The 24,880-nt window shown below is 38.9% G+C and overlaps 1 protein-coding gene across 2 annotated transcripts in view; it reads right to left on the reverse strand.

Annotated features, from left to right (window-relative positions):
* Window positions 1-19,740, reverse strand: part of ST6GALNAC3 (ST6 N-acetylgalactosaminide alpha-2,6-sialyltransferase 3) — a 200,664-nt gene extending 180,924 nt beyond the window's left edge. The window contains exon 1 of one of the 2 annotated variants that reach the window (XM_010716231.4): window positions 19,452-19,715. In XM_010716231.4, coding sequence (XP_010714533.2) covers window positions 19,452-19,469 — 18 coding nt within the window. In that variant the 5' untranslated portion in view covers window positions 19,470-19,715. Of the gene's footprint in view, window positions 1-19,451 lie in introns of both variants that reach the window. The other variant, XM_085231551.1, reaches the window with a different exon arrangement.
* Between the last annotated feature and the right edge of the window lie 5,140 nt (window positions 19,741-24,880).

Below are 24,880 nucleotides of genomic sequence, written 5' to 3' on the forward strand. Positions count from 1 at the left end.
AGTATCAGACACGCCTGACTTCTTATCCCACTCATTTCATTCCCTTTGCTGCTAGCAGTAGGATTGAGTAAAGATCCAGTCCAGTCAATTAGATTCTTTCCATCAATCGTTGTGAGTTCTGGTTCAAGCCCATATTTGTCATGGGCAATGGATGTTCCACAGAATATCTTGTCACTGTCTAAAGAGAAAGTAATTTCAGTGCTTTTCATATTCACTTATTGAATCACAGAGAAAGCAGATTTTGCTAACAGCAGTGAAAGACAGTGAGAAGAGGCAGAAATTAATTTTGGACTTTTACAAGCCTAATTACTGAGCTATTCCATCACTAATTGAAACTCTGAGATCTAGTAAAGGGTCCTAAAGACTGAAAACACTGAGTCACCTACACAGTCTTCATGTTCCAGTGGGAGGGGCAGAAGGACAGAAGAAACCAGCCCTGCATATGCAGAACCAGACTTGTACCAGATTCTCTTAAAACTTGCACATATTATTTCCTTAGAACAGGAATGGAACAGGATACCACAGATTAATTCCAACTATGACTAACATGGGCATGATCAGGTCTAACAGCTTCTTAAGTCTTAAAAAGCTGCAAAGTAAGCAGGCCATGCCATAGTGTAGCAGAGCTACAATTTAGAGATGCGTGCAAGACTGCATATTTCTTCTAAGTTACATCAAATGCAGAGGAATCAAGAACCAAACCTTTTACTATGGTCTCCATTAGCAGATTTCAACATATCACAGCCTAAGTCATTGATTAACAAAGATTATAAAAAAAAAAAAACTCTCAACACTGCAGAACAACTGCCTGATCAAGAAATATAAAGCAGAAGGAAAATTACAAGGAGAGTAAAAGCTCCTGAAGAAGCTCCTACACAGCAATTCGCTGATGCAATCATGAGTCTTTAGAAACCACAAGATGGAAGAAATATCTCTAGTACCTCACTATTCTGCTGAAGTTTACAGATTCTAAACAGCTTTTTGACTGTCCAATAGCATTCAGAAATGGATTGTTCTTGCCTCACTGGGCTTCATATTTTAACAAACTGGCAGTGCAAGCATAGGAGATGAGGTAACAACACAAAGCTCCACCATGGAAGGTTCAAACAGAACATCAGGAAAAATATCTTTACCATGGGAGTGATCAGACAATGAAACAGGCTTCCTAGTGAGAAGGTGGATATCCCTATATTTGTCAGCATTCAAGAGGTATTTGGCTAGCACACTTATTAACACGCTTTAGATCTTGACCAGTCCTCTAGTGGTCAGTTGGACTAGATAATTTCTATAGATCTCTTCCTACTGAAGGAGTCTATTACATTCACTTTTATCTAACTGGCTGCAAAGAAGTAGCAGTCTCTCCATACTCTCAATAATAACAATGTGCCACACAATGCTTCTGAAGTGATCACTGTCTGCTGGCCCCCTCCTTTAACAAGACACAGTTTAAAAAAAAATAGGAAGTGTTTTTCATATTTATACTTAGTTGTCCTGAACACACCCACAGTGCAGCATGACACACTTCTAATTTTATGCGCTCACTCCAGATATAGTCTGGGAAAATATTTTGATATTAGTGATTGCTTCCATACTGCAAGCATGGATGAATCTTTTATCATGCATATTAGGAAGGTACTTTCAGCTAAACTAAAAGTTATTAGTATTTTGTATACAACCTTTCAGCAGAAAAACAGTCAAAATAGGAAAGACACCCCACTTCTACTTCACTGCCTTCTTAAATATACGTTCCTTAATAATATGTTCTCAGCTTTACAATTCCTTATTTTTGCATCAAACCTTCTCAGTGGATTTTTTGATAGCCACAAAAATGCTTTTTGCATCCACAGTATGCATAGCTCTATTGGAGATGCCAGCTCCACATACAAAATCCCATTTGCAGAGCTTTATCAGACTCTGTTAAGTGAGAGAAGGGCATGCCAGAAAGGAGATGAGACAAACTGGCTGAGAAAAAAAAAAAAAAAAATAGTTTGAGTCCTAGCCAAAGAAAGTAAAAATTTAACATGTTAGTTCATGACAGCACTGGAAAAGGAAATGAAAAAGCTTGAGCACTAGAAATGAGTAAGGACTGGCCCAAAACTGTCAACAGGCTACCAGTCCCATTTTCCACTTTAATTTCTGAGTATCTATAGGTAGGTGGACTGTATCAAGTTCACATTTCTTTTACTACTGCAGCTCTATCAGACAAAAAAAAAAAAAAAAAAAATCTTTCAGTTATTTACAGCCCGGAAACCAGAATCATTAGTAAGAGTCATGATCATCAACCCTAACATAAGAAAAAAAAAAAAAAAATAAGTAGGCACATTCCTATCTAAATCCAGCCAACAAATCTTGAAACCATGACAAGTAGGAAAAAAGAAGTTTTCTTTACTGACAGGCATACCAGAAAAAAAAAAATGGTAAATGAAATTATCCTTGGAGAAAGGTAACAGTTGTCTTCCAAGTCCCAGTTAAAAAAGAAAAGAAAGTCAAATCAAAAGTGCCATGCTGCAATCCATCTCTTCAGATGGAACACAAGTCATGACTTTCTATGCTGGATGGCTCCTAAGAAGTAGGTTTTATAGCTGTCTTTTCCACACACAGTGCTGCATTCACTGCTATTGCTTAAGAATAGCACAGTGCATGGGACGAATCCCCACACGCTACTTCACCAACAAGTGTGAAGTACCATCAGTTGTAGACTGAATCTAATGATTAGACAATCATCTATGATGACTTCTGAGGAGCTATGAATACATAGGCCTTTTCAGACAATGTTCAAGATTTACAAAACATTAAACTACCAATCCCTCCGAGCAATGCACTCATTCAAAAAGACAAAATACAGCTTGCTAAACTGGTTTACATACATTCAATAAATCATTTGTAGTTAACTGTGAAACCCGTAGAAGATAAATACAATAAATTAAGTTCATTTGGTACATGCAGTTATTGACTAGCTATTTAAAAAAGCGTTCATAACAGACCGTATCAGGTGTCTTTCTATAGCACTATACATTTACCTAACTATTCACCAAGGAAATAAGCAACCCTTTATATATAAAAACAACACAACGCTGTAAATTTAATTTTAATAATATTGACCCTCTCTAGCATTTAAATATATTATTCATAACATTTAATGAAACATTTTTTCTGAGCTATGCACCCTTTAGAACAAACAGGTTTTCACAGTAGCACCAGTCTTCTACACAGTAACAACTACTTCATATATTATGGTGAATGCATAAATAATTCATAGTCTATCCAGAGCTAAGACAGAAAATATTAGAGGATATGCATGCAGTAACTACCAGAATCAAAGAGGGCAGAGAAACAATACGAGCAGTGTGCCCTTAGAGACTTGCACAGTAAGATCCTGGTTTTCTTTTGTCCTGGGCAGATCATCTAAAACATGGGGTCTGATTCTTGGATATGTTTGAATTTTTGTAACAACCGTAAGACTTGCTGGAATCACTAAGTAACTTTCAAGGCTTACCTTCTGTCTTCTATTTGTTCCTTAGCCATAAACATGGGGTTTTGGACTCCATGAGAATGGCTGTGTGTGCAGTTCCTTTATACAGGACACTTACATTACAGTTAGGAGGTCAACATCTCAACTTTTTCAAGCAGTTTAAAAAGTGAAATGAGAAAACTGTTTTTCTCCATCGGGTAAGAGAATTAAACACCTTTTCTCTGTTTTCCAGCAAGCTATTGTATTTTTATGAACATTCATGAATTCTATGGCACATTCCCCATTTTCGGCCAGGGAATATAGCTTTGTCATTACATCTGATTTCAATTAAGCAAGCATTTTTCTTTGAAACAGTGCAGAGCATTAGCTCATTGCATTTCAGTTACATGACATGGAAGGAGCTCCATGGGATTTAATTCTCTTCTTTTACTCTAGTGAACTTTCGCTGACATTAATGAAATTGTACCACTTTACCCAGGAATTTGGCTTACGGTATGCAGATAAAATTCATAAAACAGTATTTTATCTTCGCTGTTTTTAAGGAGTTCTGTGTTGCATCATTTTTACCATACAAATGCATTCTTGCTTATTGAAGCAATAGGCCTGTTTGCAACACCTCTGCAGGGCAATATATGACTGCACAAGATCTCTCCTATTACCTTCTCTTTGCTTTCTGTTTCTTCTTCATTTAAATAACGTTTTTTACTGTATCTTCTGGAAAGCCCAGTTTACTTCATAAGCCATGCAACAACATAATGGCTTCACCCTCCAGTGCAGCTAGTAGGATGGTTAAGGCAAACCAATTCCCTACAGGAGGAGGAGCAGTAGTCTCAGTACTAAAATTAAAAAAATCCTTCATATATCTGCCCTGGAAAGTCATTGCTACAGCAAAAAAATCCTGATGACTCTTACTCAGAATTGTCAAGTCAACACAGTAACTAAGTATTTTTTAACAAAATAAAAAGATAAAAGATACTCTTATAACTGTCTGTTAAAATGCTTTGTCAAGAGTATTGTTTATTCTGTAAGGAACAAGATCCTTTCTTCCACAGTACAGGTCAAGCCTCACAGAAAGGATGCTAATTAATCCCATTTGAGCACAGCCAGAGCTGACCTCATACAAGTTTCACAGAAATATACAAATGCCTAAAACAAGAAAAGTTCAAATTAATAGAAGAGATTAAGTCTGCAAATTCTTTTTGTTGCCCATAAGTTTGTTGTTTTTGTTGAATCATTTGCAGAGGAAAAAAAAATACCTTGTCCCATTAGAAAAATATAGAAAAGAAAAATAAAATACCTGCAGCCTTGTATTTTCCTAAACTTAACTAGATGGTAAGAAATCAGTAGATTACTCAGAAAGACCCCTCTGAGATACTGATCTTGATAGCCAAGGTAGACTTGCACTTAATGCTTGGCAAATGGCACCACATTGTTGGTTTCGGGTTTTTTTTTTGCTAAAATAAAGCCAAACACGAGACAAACTAGATTTAAGACAGAACATTATTCTGGTTCGTGTTGAATATCTGCTTATTATTTTAACAGCTGTTTGTTGTTTTGTTTGTTTTTTTTTTTTTAGCAAATATGTCTTAAAAATACCAGAGGGTGTTGTACAGTACTGCTCAACCCAGGGGTATGTTAACAAAGGCAACAAAGCTGTTCCATTCGTCCTTGGTTTATGTTCTTTATTGAAAGGAGCTATTAAAAGATTTTCTGAGAGAGGAAAAACAGTCTCAGTCCTTAGGGCTAAAGTTCCTGAGGAGAGAACCTAACAGGGAATTTTGCCTTGAGCCAGATCAGAAAAAAATTCTGACTCTCTAAGTCTGGTAAGAGCAACTGAAACAACAAACTAATAGACAGAACTAGTCATTTACAGCTTATGAAAGTTAGATTACAGACATTTCAACTGGAAAAGATGGAATATTTCACTGCTGTTAAATACGGCAATCTGAACAACTGAAAAATTAAACAACTCTGGGTCAAATACGGTAATCCACAAACGGCCTCCAGGCTGCCTTAAACCAATCCAGAGAACACTAAAAATATTGTATCCATAAGAGAACATAAGAAAAGAAAAATTAACAAACTGAGAAACGTACTGAAAAGCCTGAAACTACATCCAGAAAGACAAAGGATATGAGATACAAAATCAACAGTTATGTTCACCATTACCCTCTGTTTCCCAGAGCACAGACATGCACGCGAACACACACATCCCAAGTCCCTCTTACAAGCAGTTCACTTGAAGCTGTGCATGCTTGTCAGCGATAGTGCATCTGCAATAATATTTTCAGTTACACAAGACCTCCTCTGGCTGTCAAGTGGCTTGCAGTGAACTCTAGAACTTACGGATTCTTTTTTTAATCTTTGTAACAGCAAAATTCTGTAGTTTACTTCAGGAGTCAGAGAGCATCAAAACTGTCAGGTGAAGTCCATCCTCCTAGATCCAAAGCAAACAACACCTACCATTTACACCCAGCCTGGCAGAGAACCCAGACTGAATTGATCTTTGCCTTTAATCCAAAAGCTGAAACATAGTGGGGTTTTTTAAGATCTAAGAAGGTTGCGTGAACCTTCCTGGGCAGCAAATACAGCTAGCAGGAAGGCCAAAAGTACACTTCAGTAAAGGTCTGTGACCATAATGTTAGAATGGATTCACTCACCACGCGTGCATCAGTAAACTGATTTTTGTTACCTACAATATTTTTGAACAGCAGTTACCAGCAAGTGCAGATGGTTGATTTTGAGCCATAGAAAGTGACAGATAGAGAAGAAAGTCTGACAACACAATAGCATAAGCCTCAAAAAAAAAAAAAAAAGTAATGATAAGCGCAAAGCAAAGCATTTTCCTTTAGCTCTTCTGAAATCTCTAAGAATACATTTCAGCCTATCTAGCAGACACTGCCTACAAACTGCATCATATGCTCTAGCGTTCCAGTAAAAATAATTGTGTGAAATTCAAATAGCAGTCTTACCATAACATGGTTTATGTGGTTAGAATTTAGTTTTCTGTGCCTATTCCATAGCCCTTGAGCAACATGAAAGGGTGGCGATTTTGATAGAAACAAGATAGCTGGAATTTATCACTCCTGTTCGACTTACTCAGCTGTAATGAAGGTCTACACATCAAGTATTCCTTTATTTATGCTTAATACTTAATCAAAAAGATAAGTAATTTAATACTAGTTGCACAGTATAAACTTCATTCCAGATCAGTCTCTCTTGTATAATTATGTAAAGCTTATTCCTTTGGTGACAAAGTTAATAACTCAGAATACAGGTTTTAAATAAGACCTTTGGGAAAAACGGGGCCAGATTAGTCAGTGAAATGCAAGAGAAAAAGCCAAAAAAAGGATCTGATTTTGCACTTGCTCTCTCAGTAACTATGAAATCACTACAGACACAGAACAGTTTGAGTTGGAAGGGACCTTCAATATCATCTAGTTCCAAGCCCCCTGTTGGTTTAGCTAGATTTTTCTGTCAGGTTGAAAACACAGAGCAAAAATAGTTACACTCCTCCAGTCCCAAAATTCTTAACCGAATACCTTATGCATGAAAATTTAAATTTAGGTTACGGGAGAGAAAAAAAAGCCACATTACAGTTTTGCTGCCAAATACAATTCTCCAGGTTTTTTGTTTGTTTGTTTTTGTTTTTTTTTTTAATAAGTATAGCAACTAAGGCCTTAATAAAGGATCAATAAAGGATCAAGAACATTACATGTGGGACCGTTAGACAGTACTTTGTCATCCCCTAAGGCAGTGGGGAAAGGAATCCTCTACAAGTGAAAGCCCAGCTCTTCAGGTTGCTACTCTACTTAAAAACAAATTCTCTGTGGGTTTGTTTGTACCTCCAGTACTCCAATTCTGCAAGACTAAAAAGAACCAAAAATATGTTCATAGCAGCATCCAAACCTACGTGCAGGTTAAACAACTGTTAGACATATTTCAATAAACCTGCCACATATGATGTAATACAATTAGAATTATAACACCACCATTGTAGAAACCATTAAATCACAGAATAATTAAGAGACCTCTAGAGATCACCGAAACCAGCTGTGCCTGCATTAGGCCTAGCTTCAGATACCTCAGGCTGCTCAGGGCCTCGTCCTGCCGACTTTTTAACTTTCATAAGGATGCAATGCCATGTCCCTGTACCAGTGTTATTACAGTCTTAGTGGTAATCTTTCTCTCCTTGCATTTACCTGGAATTTCCCTTGCTACAAATTGTAGCTGCTGACTCCTCCCACTACTCCCCACCCTCTGAGGAGCAGCTTCATCTGCAGGCAGCAGAAAACTGCTGGGAGCTGCTGCCAAGCCCCCAAAGGCCAAGCAAAACCCAGCTCCCTCAGACACTACTACCAAGATGCTCTTAAAAATAGGACATGCCTGTCTCCCCCATTCTTTCCAAAGGAGAAGCCCCACAATTCAGGATTTTTCACCTTCAGTTTCTATGGCAAGAAAGCATGCACACATCAGTTTTCCATACAAGTAGAAAATGTGTCCATGTGTGCAGGCAATGAAAGCAGGGGAAAATGCATCTCCGAGTTCATCCAATAACCCTCTTCCATCCCATCTGTCACACTTTAAAAAGTTATTTTCAGCCCGTAGTTGGGAAAAAGACAGGATTAAAGCCTGATTGTCACAGGGCACCTGAATTTGCCAGAGATCAGAAGTTTTAAAAATTCACACAGAGCAATCTGATGAATACAGGCCTCAATTAGGCAAGATGAGAGGCTGTCGTTACAAGAAATGCCTTCGGGCACCTTACCTATTCAGACAAACCAGGTGCAACCCACAGCTGGCATTCAGACACCACTACCTCCAGGTTCCTGCTCCTATAGCAAAGCAGTGCTGCAGTGCCCCGCTGGGATGCAACTGTCTGATGGCCTCCAAACAGCTTCCTGCAGCTGGCTTCCAGGAACAGTCTTTCTCTCAGCAAAACAAGAAACAAACCATTGTTTGCTTTTTTTTTTTTTTGGTCAATTAACAAAAAAAAATCCTCATGTAGTAACATAGAAAAGCCAACTTCGCCTTCCTCTTGCAATAAAACAATGATACAGCCTATTGCATTGTGCCCATAGTTCCACCCTCACATAACATGAATTACAAACTCTCTAAGAAAATATTCAAACTGTTTTCTCCCATGGTTTCACAGTAAATATTGTTCTACTTACCCACATTTGTTTAGTGCTACAGCAGCAGCAATAAAATTTACAGAGGAAAGCCCTGTCTAACATTCTGTTATTTCTTCCTAATAGTAGACAGAAAAAAAAGCCAAAAATAATGCACAGCATCTTCCCATCTGTATACCACTGAACTTGTATTACCATTTGGGCAGATAGACTTCTCCAGCATTCATTTACACACAGCCAGGGACAGTCCCTGCTTTCTTCTGGGTTCCTAACACAAGAGCATCCTACATCAGTCCTCATTACCTCTTCTACCACCAACCATCAACCAAGTTCAGAGAGAGGCAGCAGACTTTCACAGTTCTTATATTTCTTTCTTTCCCTCTCTGCAAGTCTGGGAAGAAAAAGACATACTCAGCACTCAGACACTCCAGAGTTTCATAGAGTACTTAACTGATGATTCAAAATCATTTCTATTTAATAACACTGTGAAGGGGGAAGGAAATTGACAATTGATATTCTGAAGCCTTAGAGTAAGAAAACAAAATTTCAGATTTGTGTAAGTTTCCACTTGCATCAGTTCTGCAAGGAGACAAAGAATGTCCACTGTAAAAATTAGCTTTGTCTTATCTGTTGTTTCATGCAAGTTTCATATTCAGTCTTCTACACAACAGAAACTTGTACATTATCCTGTTTATTTTTGAAAAATAAAATTTAAGGTCTTGATGTAAAATCCCAACTAAACTTTTAAAGTCCAAAAGAATATTAGAGTACAAAGATGCAAGAAATCTTACACATTCAAGTAAAATTTGCTAAGCACAATGTAATTTGACTTCACAATTATTAATATAGTTTTTCCCATAATTTACAACGGAGGAGAATTGAGGTGACTTATAAAGAAGTAACTCAGCTAATTCCCAATATTACTGGAAGTTGTTTGATACGATGCTGATATTTGATTACTGACAGCATAGTAAATTCAGAAGTAGAAGTAACAACTCTTATCAAAACTTAACCCAAGTGTCTATCATTAGCTATGATCTTCAGACTGAGTAGGTTTCAGGACACAGTTTCACTAAGTTTAAAAGTGAATGATTGTACTTATCTTTGAAATGCTAGCTTGCAGAGAGAATGTGTTACCTAACTCTGCATCTGCATTCTGCTATTATGCTTCAAAGAAATTATTTCAGTTAAGTTTAATCAATTCCTTCCATAGCTTTGGATACAGCTCTTATTATATTTCATTAGTTTTTCTCATGGACACGTATGGCAAATAAACAGCTAATAAAAGGAAAAGAAACAAACTATTAAGCAAATACATTACACATATGTAGGAATAGTGTACATACATTACACTAATTATTATCATACTTTGCAGTCACACATGGAATACTAAAAGGGAAGTTTTCATGCAAGATCAGCAACGTCTGGCACACACTGAAAGTTTTTGTTGTTGTTGTTGTTGTTGTTGTTTTTAAATCTTCCTTAATTTATAAAGAATTCTAAATTCCTAAAAGCAAACAACCCATTAAAGACAATTAGTTTACACTTTTTTTGCTCAAGAATAATATATTGAAAAATAGCATCTGGGCAGCAAACTAGTTGCCAGTTCTACTCCTCTGTACCCAGACTGTCCGATAATCACAGCAGCATACAAAATAACATACCCTTTCCAGTCATCTGGAATACCACACTACGATTCAATATGAGTATTCTAATTCATTGTTTTTGGTTTTTTTTTTTTTTTTTTTTTTTTTTTAACTCCTCCAAATGAACTTCAGAGGTACAAATGAACAAAACAAATAGGGAATTGCGCTGTATGTCTAAGCATGAGATGAGGTAAAGCAACGATAAGTGCTATGCAAGGAAAACAGTTCTTTCCATTTCCTTTGGATGAGAAGGTCTCCAGGAATTTTTCATTAAAAAAGGCATACCTTATTTCTGTAGTTGTTCGTGACTATTTTGATCCAAGGTTAAAATAAAATTATGTCCACTGAATCCACACTAGATTAATGTTATCTTACCATCTCTGTTTCATAACAGATAACCTGTTTCAAAACAGTAATTATTTTTCTTATCAATAAAACAGTAGAAAACAATATAACCAGCAGTTAAAGTGTACGGCTGTTTATAGAAATCTTTACAGAGGAGGGAAAAAAAAAAAAAACAGAAGCCATTCCACACCAACTAGTTGTTGCATACCCAAGTCTGTTAGAGCCCCAGACCTTTTAAGGTCTCAAAGCAATTTCCAAACTCATTTTCATTTGGTACAAGAAAATAAACGTTTTATCCTACTAAATAATTTTTGTATCAATTGGATGTTCAGGTTTTTACTTCAATGTTTTCCCCAAGTAGACCTCCCACAGTTCTCTCTGAACTACTGATGAGTTTTCCATTTTTTTTCCTACAAGGATGTTTATTTCCATAAATGGATTACACTTTCCCACAAATTGCTTTAGAGCAGTTTCACGCAACGCTACACAAGACACTTTACAAATAAAGCAACAGTACTTTAACAGTGCCATTAGCAAATTATGACTAGCCATGGTGCTTTGCTTTAAGGCCCAGAAGGAAATTCACTTCTTTGGGCTTTATTCACAAGGTGCCGAGGACTTCCCTTCAAGAGCAAGATTTAGCAAACAGACAGAAAAACTAAAAAGCAGCAAATCTGTCAAATTCAATTTTCTTTCCACTCTCGCTAAATGTTTTGCTGCAGAGTTTGAAGCTATGAAGTAGCTACAACACATTTCCAGATGCCTATGATCTGCATTATATCTGCCTTTTGGGGAATGCACTACTCACTGTATGATTGTTCTTCATCTCAGTGGCCTTAGGCAAACTTGAAACTGATGATCAGAAGTAAATAGGAGTCCATAGCTATGACAGCTTTTACAATTAGCATTCAGAACAAGCACACCAATGTCAGCCCTTCCCACTGGAGTAAATGACTGGCGGTAGTAATAAGGTCTCATGCAAGATTTCAGTGGGGAAAAGAAAAGCATAGACTCTGGCATTAGTATCAGCAAATATTTGAAGCTGAGTTTTCAGAAACATTCTTTTTCTAACCATTAACTGAAATACCAGACACACCAAGGAACAACAACAACAACAAAAACTACAGAAGCAAAGCTTTAAAAAAATGCCAGCTGAACTTCACCCAATGCAGCCCAGGTACAAGCACTCCAGGAGGGCAGAAGTTGAATTTACACACCACCCTCTTGACACATGCATATGTATACAGTTATTTGCTGAATAAGAAAACATATCTAAAGCAATAGAGGCCTAAGAACAAAAGAACTCGGACATACACAATCTTTAATCCTGTTTATTAAACTGTTTATAATTACTATTGGAAAAAATATCATTAGTACTAATGGAATACAGTTCTACTTCCTAAGTAATTTGGCTATCCTTTTTATTCACCATGAAATGTAGAAGTTAAGCAAGGCAGATATTTTGCATTACCTAGAGTTTGGGCAGGATTACAGGTTAGGGGTGGAGGCATATATAGCCAACGAGGCACACGATCTATGTGTATTGTTCAATGGTAGCAAGGCTAAATAGCATGCAGCCACTGCAGCTAAGCAGACTGGAAGAGGTCACAGAGATATCTACAAGCACAGGAAAAAGTGAGTGCTGTCATAACAGTGACCCTCAGCTGGTCCCATGTATCATGCATTTGGTTTTTGGATTTGGGTCCATTCTCATGGTAAAGACAGCAGTTACAAGCAAGGAGACTAAGTCTCTAAAGTTAGTGTTGTTAACAGGAAGGGTGGTTAACTGGGGGAAGTTCCATTAGATTTAATTTCTTCAGTTCTCCAGTTTCATCAGTAGTGACCTGGAAAAACCACTAAGATACCTTATGTAAAAATATATATATAATTATATGTATATAGTACACATATACGTACACTATATAAGCACTCAAGTGGCCGTGAATGCAAGAATATGTATTGCAACTCATACAAAATGAGAGACAGAGAGCCAGGCCTTGAGATTAAGGAACAGAGCAATTGATGCTGAGAGCAAGAACACTGCAGATCAAGGACGGCTCAGATTGTTCCTAAAAATACCATTTCTCATATCTTCTTTGAGAATGTTCAACAGCCCTTTGCTATTCTGTTTTTTTTTTCCCCTGTTACGCATTCCAGAGCTCCTTGAATCAATCCCACAAGAGTAGGATCCATTCTGTTTTTTATAAGGAAAAAAAAAAAAGTCCCTATCTCTGCATAAGAAACAGTAATAGAAAGCTCTTTTCTGTTAATTATTAATTATTATCTGATTAGATTGTCACAACAAATGCAAATACAGGACCATTGTCATAGGTCAGCTGACACAGTAACTCGTAAATAACTTACACGCAGCTGTCAAGTAGGTAGAAATGCTTAGTAGTAAAAATATTATGAATTTCAATAATCACGTAAGTCCCAGTGTAGACATTTCAGCTGAGATTCAAAGCCTCAATTCATCTGCCAAATCAGAACACACACAATGGTAGAAGCATTTTGTTCTAGCTTAACCACATCCCAGCAGAACACAACACAGTAAAACATCAAAACCTTCTAGCACAGACAAATTCAAAAGAATAGAGCCAGTTCCACTTACGAAAATATGGCAAATCTTAGGAATTCAGAGTAGAGAAACCATAGACAATATACTTCAATTCACTGTTTAAAGTAGAAGAATAGAATAATGATTATTCAAAATACTCCAGGTGGTGTTCTACTGGCCTCAGAGGGTTTAAAATAATACTAATGTGATATTAAAGAGCTAATAAATAACATTTTTACTTGTTAAACATAGTATTATCCCATCATTCTCAAAAGGAAATTATGTCTAAACCTAAGTAAACAGTAGATTTGGAAATAAATAAAATTCATGATGAGCAAAAGATTGTGGTATTTCATTTCTGGCCTTTCTGGAACTTAAACACCAAACGTTATGAAAAGATGTCTCTTTGTTACATGCTCCAGAGAACAACCCTCTTTCTAAAGAGGCCTGGGAAAGTTTCATTAGTAGTGAGCTTATACATATTTTGAGGGAAAAAAAATTTACAAAGACACGGATGTCTAATCCAACACCAAAGCAATATGCAAACAATGCCTCATTAGAGGAAATAGGATCAATAAGTAATTCATTCCACATTTCCACTACACAAATTGCTATTCCCATGAAATAAACATGCTTTTATGCTAACTGCCAACTGCTCCACACCTACCTGTGCTAGCATTCCACTGCTTATTGGCAATGCAGATCGCTCCAAAATGCATCTTTCATAAGAAGCTATACTTTGTTTAATTACTAGCAAGTGTAGTGCTTCCTCATCAATTTTAAAGCATTATGCATGCTACACAAGTATACAGGAACTACTCTATAGGATTGTCTTTCCACAACATACTCCATTATTCCATTACAGCACTGCTTGCAAGATTTCATCTCTTAAGCTATTCCACCCAAGTTCCTACATCATCTTTGTTCTTCTCACCAGTAAGGATGAAAAAGGATTCCTCAAACCACATTTTGTCCAATTTCAAATGTATGAACAACCGGATTATCGGGATGACACATACTTTGTTGCTTAAAGAGGAACTACAAAACAACAACTTCTGCCCCATTATTGGTTTATCACATAACTACTCAAATGCAAAACTGAGGCAGGTCTTGATTTTGTGCCAGTTTTGCAGTTTGAGTTTTTATATCTCTTCTGAATTAAAGATAGAGGAAGCCCAGTTTCAAACCAACTGAAACACCTTTACATATTTTGATCATAATAGTGATTTTCAAGGTTCCTTCCTATTACAATGCATTTTCTGGAAGAAAGTGCAAATTAAGGACTTCGGTGTCCAGAGAGAAATATATCATGAGTTCTGGGATGTAGTCTGATAACACATTGCACACTTTAAAAAAATAAAACACAAGTTATCATAGTTCCAGTAACATCTTGTTTAACTTCAAGCACAATCCACCAGTGGCTCTCTAGCAGCCCTCCCAGAGTCTGTGCATTGGTGCTGGCTGCTTGCAGACTTGTGCTTGAAAACTGCACCAAACTTTCCTTCTACTAAAGATGCCAAATGCCTGTTGACTGTATCCTCCTGAGCTGCTACAGACATAGGGATCTAAATTCACTCAGCAGTGACTAAGTATCAGATTTGTGGAGGCACAGGTTGAATACTTCTTCCTGCAACGCATGCACTGGAGAACATGCATCATCACTTAACTTTTCTTCATCTGGCTATCCATAGTAGTTCTGTGTGCCAAATATATGCCCACCAGGGTAGCCCTGGACAGATAGCTTACTCTAGCTATGGTCACTCTTGCTCCTGGCTCTGTTCCTCAGTGATGACACCATCTGAGCAGGACCTCTGAAAGTCACAGCAAGGGAAAAACCATTACAGCACACAATCCATATTGCAGCAGTGCAGAAATTGCCAAAACGTAGCAATCGTATCACACAAAAACAGAGCACTAACATTGCATTGATTTCTCCTCTTGGAAGAGGTTTTTCAAAACAACTGTCCCACAGCAAACTGTGTGTGTTTCGCTGTTAATTACATTTGGAATTGAATGTTTTCGAGGCACTTGAAATGGATACAACTCTTCTTTCTTGCATCACATTTGTCTTCCCTCAGGCATTTTATAACCAAAAAGAGAAACAAAAACAAATCTTGCGGAAGCCACAAAGAATAAAAATGGCAGAAACCAGTAGCATAGAATAAGTGATTTATTGCATCACATAACACTTTCCATCTCTGAAGATGATATATTCACAGGAATGATTCCAGTCATAGGAATAGCTCACAGAACTGTTGATCATCAGGATACAACAGGCTGTGTAGAGCTCACATTACCGTTAACCTGCAGAAAATGTAGAAGATGCTGGGAATTGACCCATCAGATGGGTATCCTGTCACAAGCAGAGAAGGTCACCCTTTTTCTTTTCCCGGAACCTACCTCTCTCTCAACATGTTAGAGGAAAGAGGACAGTGTAAGCATCAAATAGAAGCAAAGCACAATTTCCAGTGTAGGAAAACAGACAGGTTCATGCACAAACATTGCTGTAGGAAGTTTAATAATCAAGGGGTGTGTGAATTATCTTGGACCTCACTGAAGTAAGATATGTACATCACCTCCGTGGAAGACCTTGTATCTCACTGGAAGTCTAGTTACTGCTAGGGACTTGTGTAATGCAAGGTCTTTGACAGTATCCTGTCAAACATGCTACAAGCATACATGAAGGATTTGGTTAAAACTCATATGTTGTATTTTGCAAATTTGTTCTTTTTACCTTATAATTAGATAAATATCAAACACTTCCCTCCCACCACAGACAGAGGCACCTTTCACTAGGACAAAGCCCAAAGCCCACATCCAGCTTGGTCTTGAACACTTCTGAGGAAGGGACATAGTACTATTCACAGTGCACATTTTCAGGGAAGATTTCAGCTCACTTGTTATCTCTGCTGGTAGAGGGTCAAGTCCAGTCTACACACAGAATAAATTATTTTTCATTCACTGCATGGTAAATAAACAGCACACAACAGAAATAAACTTATTTTTGGATTTCACACCTAGCTTTCACAGTACTGGCTCATCACACATACATTCTTGTTGAATTCTACCACGTTAAATCTATGCAGCTTAAATTGTACCTTGACAACATCATTCATCTCTATCATTCCCTTCAAAAATCTCCACTTAAAGAGACAAAAGTTTGTGAATGTAAGAAGGCATAATCCACTGCAAAATCTGGCATTTGTAAACTAACATCACCCTTGTGTCTTAAAATATCATAGCTCAATCCTCAGCAGAAGATATTAACATTAACAGAGCATCATCATCTGGAGATGTTCAAGGCCAGCATATATGAATACTTTTGATGTTGATAGTTATGAAATATTGTTTTGAATAGTAGTGCCTGATACAGTAGAAGTTGGGGAATTCAACACCTGCAGTGATAATGGTGATAATGGTACTAATCACTCAGTTAATCTAGCAATCAGCAACGTGGCATGGAGCTGCCATAGTAACAAACACAAGATAAATCACTTTCTTCCAGGAAACCTCTACACTTCACTCAGCGATTCTGCTATCTTCTTAAATACCTATTAGGGTGAGGCCTGTGTGCGTAGAAAGAATACAATCCAGTGTGTTAGAACTTGTCTCTTTCTCTGCATTTCCTCAAGAGAAAAGAACTCCTCAGAAGAGTTTCACTGTTTACAATGAGGAAGTCCCACCAGTGACTGGGATACAGTGTCTGGAGCTATGATCAGTGGAAGCAGCAGCACACACTGTAGGAAAATTGCCTTCCCAAGAGCTACACACAGTGATCTTTTCCTGCGTTAGTCTTATTAAAAGGGGAACCCTTGACATCTAAAGGCTATATGCTTTTCCAAATGTTTTTAACCACTGTAAGTAAACACCAGTTAATAGCCACTTCTTTTCTTCGTACTTTATATGCATCTCCATCAAACATCATTTACATTAAGTTTTCCCACATACAAAACTCCAGTGCTTAATGAGTGTCAATATCTTCGCGAGCAGAATAAGAGCAAAAGGGAAAAAAATAAAGCAAAAGAAATCTGGGAACTACAGCAAGTAGAGCCCCAGGCAACACCACAGAAGTATTTGGAGCACAGGTGGCAGGGAGCAGCTGCCTTGCCTTCCTATATGCTCTGCCCCCACCTATCATAAACTCTATACATGTTTTTAAAAGCCTGTGCTATAGGTATATTTCCATACCAGTTACTGACCAAATAAACCAGAATATCTGGCAAACCTGAGAAAGAAGGTGGATGCAGCTAACAGGTTTGTAGTTTCAGAAAGAAATTAGCTCCCTGTCACATCAAAAGATGTGTTATTCCAAAATTCCCTTGTCCTGAAGGGACTACGTGTTTTTCTCACGACAACTGCTGCTTTCACTTCTGTCAGATCTAGACAGGAGTTTTCTATACTGCCTACGTACTTAAAGTATAGGCATTATATTAAACTCATACTGATAAGTATTCTTGATCTAGAAATTTAGATTACTCCTACAAGACATCCACCTAGGAAATCCAGTTTGCCCTACAGCAAAGCTGATCTCCTATCTGTTTCACTTTCTATCTGTGCACCTTCCTGTATTAACAAGATTAAGAATGAGGCTGACAGAGTGCTGCCTGTCAAGGAGCACCACTGGAACTGCAACCAAACAGGACTCCAGGGTTAGGCAGAGAGAAAGCACTTAATGCATTATAACTTAAATAGCTTCCATCTAAGGAAGGCCCTGCAGAAGTCACGTCTGTGGCAAGCTGGGAGACATTGTGTCACCAGGCTGCCCAGAAAGGGCTGGGAGACACTGTAGCTTTCCCGTAGCAGATCATCAACTACCAAGGCCAGAGGGGGGATTTGGGATGTGATCTTTCAATAGGATTAAGAACAGGAAAGAAATTTTGTCTTCTAGAACACTTGCAGATTCAGAGAGTGTTTAAAAAAAAAAAAGAGAAAAGAGGGAGAAAAAAAAAAAAAAGCATATGCTTGTCTTTGTGAAGCCCAGCCCTGCTCATAGAGTTCAGCCCCTATCATGACTGAACTCTCAGTTGCATCAATGCTGCCTGCTGGAGTTGGTTACCACCCATCCCCAGCAGAACCTGTGGGTTCAGGGAAGTTTCTGCACTTCGTCATAGTTATTAATAAAAGCTGCCACAAGCTCCATACACATGAATGAAGAAAAATATAAGGTAAGAACATCCATGTACCACAGATTCACTACTAGGGAAGGAACGGGATGGGGGAAGAAAAGGTGCAGTGAAATAAGCAGCTGCTTTTAAAGTTGAATGCCACGGAAAAATGCTGAGGAAAGTTTTAAGAGCTGAGTTTGGTGAGACAGAGGAATGTTTATTACTTGGGGACTTGGAATTATATGTCCTGCTGGTACACTGAAGACAATTGCTACGCAGCCATCCTAAAGTCTGAGGTAATCAATCCTCTGTTAGAAGATCAGACTGAAAAATAACAAAGCGCTCTCAGAAAGGTTTTATTTACCAGAAGGACCAGAGCATGAATGTATTCAAAACACACAGAAAGGAGCAAGGCAGACAGCAAATGAATGGGAAAGAAATCATTCCCAGCCCAGGGACAGCCTGCAAGTGACAGTGGTGCCATAAAGAACAGACGTGTTTGTTCCTTGCTGGCCACACTTCCACCTCCTCTCCATTCGTTCATTGCCTGGCGCTGGCACTGCACCCCCTGCCCCATGGCACACTGCTCTGAACACTTATCTGAGGAAAGCAGCTGGGGAAGGCATGTGACCACAAGGTAAGTTGGTGCGAAGGGGAAGGACCTTGAATAGTATCAATAGCAAACGCAATTAAATACTAGATGTAGTTGTGTGGGGCATGTGGACCTCGGGTGAATTCAGCAGAGGAGCGCGTGCTTACGGAGCAACCGGAGCAGCTGTGTACGTCTGCAGCCTTAGCTTTAAAAGCAGCAAATGCTGCAGTCAGAAAGTCAGAAAACCACTTCCCCCGTTCCGTCCTTTGTAGCGGGAGTCTGCTGCCAAATGCTACAGCTCCTGAAGGAATTCAGCCCCACAAAGTCAGCTGAGACAAACCAGAGCCCCTCACCCCCTACGCTCGGCGCACAGCTCCTTCCTGCCGGCCGGCAGCGCGCTGACAATGCGGGGAGAGGAGAAGAATGGCAGAGGGAAGCAGAGCACAGCTGTGTGGTGCGGAGTCTCTCTGTATCTGTCCGCCGAGCACAACTAGTATTCGGAAAAAAAGACAACGAGAATGCAATAGGAGCACACGGAATCCATGCCTCTGAGCAGCAAGGGGCTCTCTAACAATGCATTCAAGCAACAGATAGAGATTTACCTTCAAAATGCAGGCCATGTTCTCTCTCTATCCTTCCTACCACAGAGCAGCGGGATTCTACTTTGTGAGCAGCAGTTCCAGTGTCATGCAAAAGGCTGGCGGAGCCGCACCGCTGCCAGAGCCCACATTCTTGTAGATGCAGACGCGGGTACCTCGCACGCAGGATCCGTTAGTCATATCTCTCTCTTCGTGCCCCGTTTGTTCCACCCATCGGCCTTCCACTGGCTGGGGGCCAGCCCGGTTCCTCCCTCCCTCACGTGACCCCGCTCAATTCACAGCCCCGCAGGATTTCTGCCAGCCCCGGGATGCTCGCGCAGCAAAGAGCGCGCGCGAACGGCAATCCGCAGCCTGCGGATGCGTTGTAACGCACAGAACCGAGCCGCGTGTTTGCAATTAACCCTTGTGGAGCTCTAAGTGTTCTCAGGAGGCAGTGGCTGTTAGCTGATCAGCAGAGTCCGAACTCCGCGTGCTATTCGGGCTCTAAAGAACCCTTACGCTGCTTGTTACAATGAACTATTGTTTTACATTCAGCCTTTTTTCCTGTGCAGACTCCTTTTGTGAGCTAATCGGCAAGCGACACAAATATCCCACCAGAGGTGCCTGCGTTGTGCTGCATGTGCCATTTACTATAAAGGACAGACATACACTGCAGGGAATGGAAAGTGTTGTGCTGTTCGGTTTTGTTTCCCAAAAACTCTTTGAACTTTCTGTTTTTCTCTCCACTGAAATGGGATTAGCTGCAGTTAACTGAGCTGTTGAAGAATTTTATTTCAGTTGGACTTTGCCACTGGCACAGCTGCCCAAAAAAGCTGTGGATGCCCCATACCCAGAGGAGCTCAAGGCTGGGCTGGATGGAGCTTTGGGCATCCTGTTCCAGGCGGAGGTGTCCCTCCCCATGACTTGCAGGTCCCTTCCAACCATAAAACCCAGCCACTTGTTAATTCTCTGATCTTATTATTAAATCCAAACTCTTCTTTTTCATACTGGCCTTTATATTATAAAGGTCTCCCTTCATGTTTGTCGCCTCTCCTGCAGCCTCCTTCTCTCCCTTTTAGATTCCTAGCACTTCTCAATACTATGTTATAACTCTTTTTCTTTTTTCCTGTACTTGACACCTTCTGTGTTCCTTTTGTGCCACATTGCTTCACTCCTGTTTTCCAATACACTCTTCCATAAATTGCAATTGACGTCTCCATTCTCTCTGCAATGACTCAGGGTACTTGATTCCACACAGCTAATACATTCCAGCTAACATTTTGAAGCTTTTCTTGCTGCTCCCTGCCCGAGCAGCCTCCCCCATCTGGGCACAATCCCTCGAGACAATAAGTAGGGTGAAACTAAAGGAGTTAGCCCTCCTCATTTCCATGCAAATTTAATCATCCCCAAAGCAGAACAGGAAGGGGCAGGGTGGCTTTCTTCAGTTCATACTCATTGGCTGCCTTCCTGTGTACTTTATAAAAGAAAAATGCCACTTTGTGTTTGGTCTTTGTGCTGTCCCTTCAGACTGCCATAGGTTTGTTAAGTTTTTTCTTGTTGAGTTTTTTGTTTCGTAGGTGCTGCAAATTCCTCAGCCCCTCTCATCAGTGGAATTCACCTCTGCTGAGCTCCAACCAGCAGCCAAGGCTCCTGGGATGGAAACTGTGTTCTTACAGAGACTGGTAGAAAAGCCTTACTGATGTTTGTAACCATGTTGTCTAATATAACCAAATACCTACGCAACAAACCAGGGGAGGAAACCCATGAGGAAGGAACCTGTGGTCCTTATGGATTGCTTCTCTTAGAACTCCTTATGAATAAACTTCTCTCACGACAAAGAGCTCTGTTAACTAAAAAGACACGCACATTATTATTTTAAATAGTTGCTTATCTCTCCAGCAGTCAAAAGTCTTTTTCCTGGATTGAAACTATTCTTTCTATCTACTTGGTGAGTAAGGGAAAAGTTTCTATCCAAGACAAATGAAAAATATTCCCTCCTCCCCTTCTTTACCAATACCATAAAGCATGAGAGGAATGAGACTTGGAGAGAAACTGTCTTGAAAAGGTCAACAATTTCAGATACAGCCAAAGCATTAGGGGATTTCCAATGAATTATATTCCTTAAGGAAAGACAGATGCATTAGGTATCTGTTTTAAGCATCTCTGACATGCTTTGATCCAAAAATACCATAGCAGACAAAATGTGGTGACCTTTAACATTCAGAGTTCCTGTAAATAGAGCCTAAGACATTTATCTTGAAGAAAATCCATCTCATGAACATTTCCGTGGTTTCTCTTTGCCTATATTCTCCCAGAATTAAATCTGGGGAGGAGAATACTGAAAATTACGCCTTCCAGACAAGACGTTCTCTCCTTTAAGGAGGGATATGAGATTCCACTTCATTTGTTCCTGGGGACAAGAACTGAAGATGTGACTCCACCTGAGACAACAGAAAACTGCAGTAGAAAGAGCAGCTTTAGGCTGAGCTAATTTCACCTCCAAGAAACATGAAGAAGTTTCACACCAACCAAGCGATAAAAGCAACCAAACACTGCAAACATATCTTTTCCCACAAGCATCATGAAACACTTCAAATCAAGCTTGATATACTCTTGAAATCAGCTTTAGGTCAAACATGGCACACTTGAATTTCAGCATACCAGTAGGTATGGAAGCTGAAGAGAACACAAGGCTTAGTACATCTCAAATTCTGTTTTTGCTTTTCAGAAGGTTCTTACAGTTTACAACAAACACACCAGAGGTGACTCAGGGAAAGAACCCAATGGGAAGTAGATATTGCCCCATACCTAGATTGTATCTCAGTGCAATTTATCTGAACTTCACTCAGCCACAGGCCAACCTTACTGCATTTAAAATAAATATTGAGTTTAAAAAGAATTACTTCTGCACATTTTACCAGGCAGAAGACTGGTAAAACACAGTCCCTCAGTGTTTGCTTGGCACCATTACAAACTCAGCTCAGCACCTTGCTATGGCTCAGTGTCATAGTAAGTTTAGCATGGGCACACAGCACTTCCAGACCTTACATTTCTTAAAGTTCCTCCGTCTCTTTCTAATGCACACATACATACACTCAGATCCACAACTCCCAACTTTCAAGTGAATATTTTACAAAAAATTTATATACATGTAAAGTTATTTTAATATATAACAACAAAAAATGAGCATTGGCCAGACCTAACACTTTTAGAAATGTTTTTTCCCTTCCAAGATCAGGCAGATCATGAATAAGGCAAAGGTTACATTAGACTATATTCTGCAGATATAAAATTGTGTAGTACAGGGCTTTCATAAAAAGCGTATAACATCAAGAAATAACCACTATTAAGAAAGGAAATGTATAGATATAGCTTGCTCTGAAAGTAATGCCTCCTATTTATTTCCTCTAATTAAAGCAGAGAAGCACTGTGCCCACCTATGCCACCAGATATTTTGACTGCATAAGAACAGTGAGGACAAACAAATATAAAACCTCCCATGATATCCAGAAGAAAGTACATCAAAACAATTCTGAAGGGCATTCCAAAGTGAAATTACCTGTTTGAAAATGTTCTGTCATTTAAAAGCAATGTTGCTGACTACCGAATACTGTCAGTTAATAGGCATATCTTACAAGTTCTGCAGCCAAGGACACGTTTTCTTTTTCCACCATTAATGATTTACATTCTCTGCTCCTACTATCAAAACTTTACACTTCCACTATTTTTATAATTCTAACATCACAAAAATATTGAAGTTATTTCACACTTCGATACGCCTGTGTCAATTTGCCCTCTAAGAAGATTTTATCTGAGAATACAGCTGTTCACATAAAAGCTTTGGAAAAGGGAACCAGAGGCTGCTTTAATCACAGTAGAAGACCCCAAATTGGAATAGAAAATTTAAACCCAGGATTTCAATTTAGGAGAATGCCTCCTCCTGAACTGCAAAAAACAGAGACTGTTCCCTGCTATGCTCCCCACAAAGACCCATTCTTTTACTGGCTGAGCTGCTGACTTTATTGAAACTGCCTGTTTTCAGGGACTGGTGGGGAGAAGAAAGATTAAACCAAAAAAAAAAAGTTCCCATACTTCATCCTTATACATTCCTGATGTTTTATCTCATGTTTCATTGCACTTGAAAGCACAGCAGTAAAGACAGATCTATTTGATGCAGGAGTTAATTTCTCGCTGGGAAAAAAAAAATTAAAAAAAGCTCTATTTTGATCACTCTGAATCCACATAAACTGAAAGTATACTCCCCTCTTAAATGCACACTCCTCTTATAGCACAGGATTTAACTCATGGTCTTGTTGCATTGAGAATTATACATCTGCATTATTTCAGCATGCTAAAACAGATCTGTAATATGACGACAATCATTTTAGGAACTAAAAAAGTGTTTCACATGGTGTCCAGTTTAGATGTGTTTCAGTAAGTTATGGCTCCAATGTTTAGCCATAAATCAAAAATATGATCATATAAAAGAAAAATAACCAACATTTTCTTGCTTAACAGAGGTATTTTTTGGAAAGATATACAGAGAAGGTAACAAAGTCACTAGGAACCTACATACTTCTATTTCTACATCTGATTCTGCATTTGATTATCAAGTTATAAAACCAACCAGACCATCATACCGAAATCTAATTCCTTACATTAAAATTATCTCAATGAAATTAAAAACTTCCCTATCCAAAGCTCAAGGAACATGAGCAGTGAAAGCTGCTTACAGACCTTGAATTAGGAGCTTCACTGCTCTGAATGCAAAAGACTGACACTCAACACCCCCTATTACATTCACACTCCTCTTGAAGTCCTTAGAAATGCTGACCCGATGTCATGCTGTATCCTGCAGGTCAGTGTTTCTCTTCTCTTTAGGCCCAGCAGAACAATGACTACTTTGTTATTAAGACTGGTCATCCATGAAAACTACCAGTGGCAAAATCCTGCTGTTCCTTACAGAGTCCATCTCAAGCTATAAACACACATTCTCATGGGAAAGGTTGTTACATGCTTTGTGATATCTGTTACCTCTCATACCAGACTTTTAATAAAAGATACTTAACACAATCTGGTTAATTAACAGAAACAATGTTACAAGTTTATAAAAGCTTGGTTCTGAAGGTTGTGTTGTCCCCCTCACTTCTCTCATCTTTTTTGAGTCCAACTCTTGATCTAGAAAAGGCAAGAGCGAATGAGCATTACATGAATACGCCATTTCCTACAGGATAATTGCTTCACCCATTGGAAAAATAAAAAGTTACACAGGGGATGAGATAGAGGTCATTAAGGAAAAACTACATCAGTTCTGCAATGACCTAAACCACAGAAAGCAGCTGTGAAGAGGTGGGTTCTGTACTTGTCCCTAACAGAAATCCTCTGCAATACTTTCTCAAGTAACAGCTAGGCACTAGTATTCTTCCCACTCCTCCCTCTAGATTCCTCATTTG

Source organism: Meleagris gallopavo, chromosome 10, assembly GCF_905368555.1.
Source record: "Meleagris gallopavo chromosome 10, MGAL_WU_HG_1.1, whole genome shotgun sequence".
Lineage (NCBI taxonomy): Eukaryota > Metazoa > Chordata > Aves > Galliformes > Phasianidae > Meleagris > Meleagris gallopavo.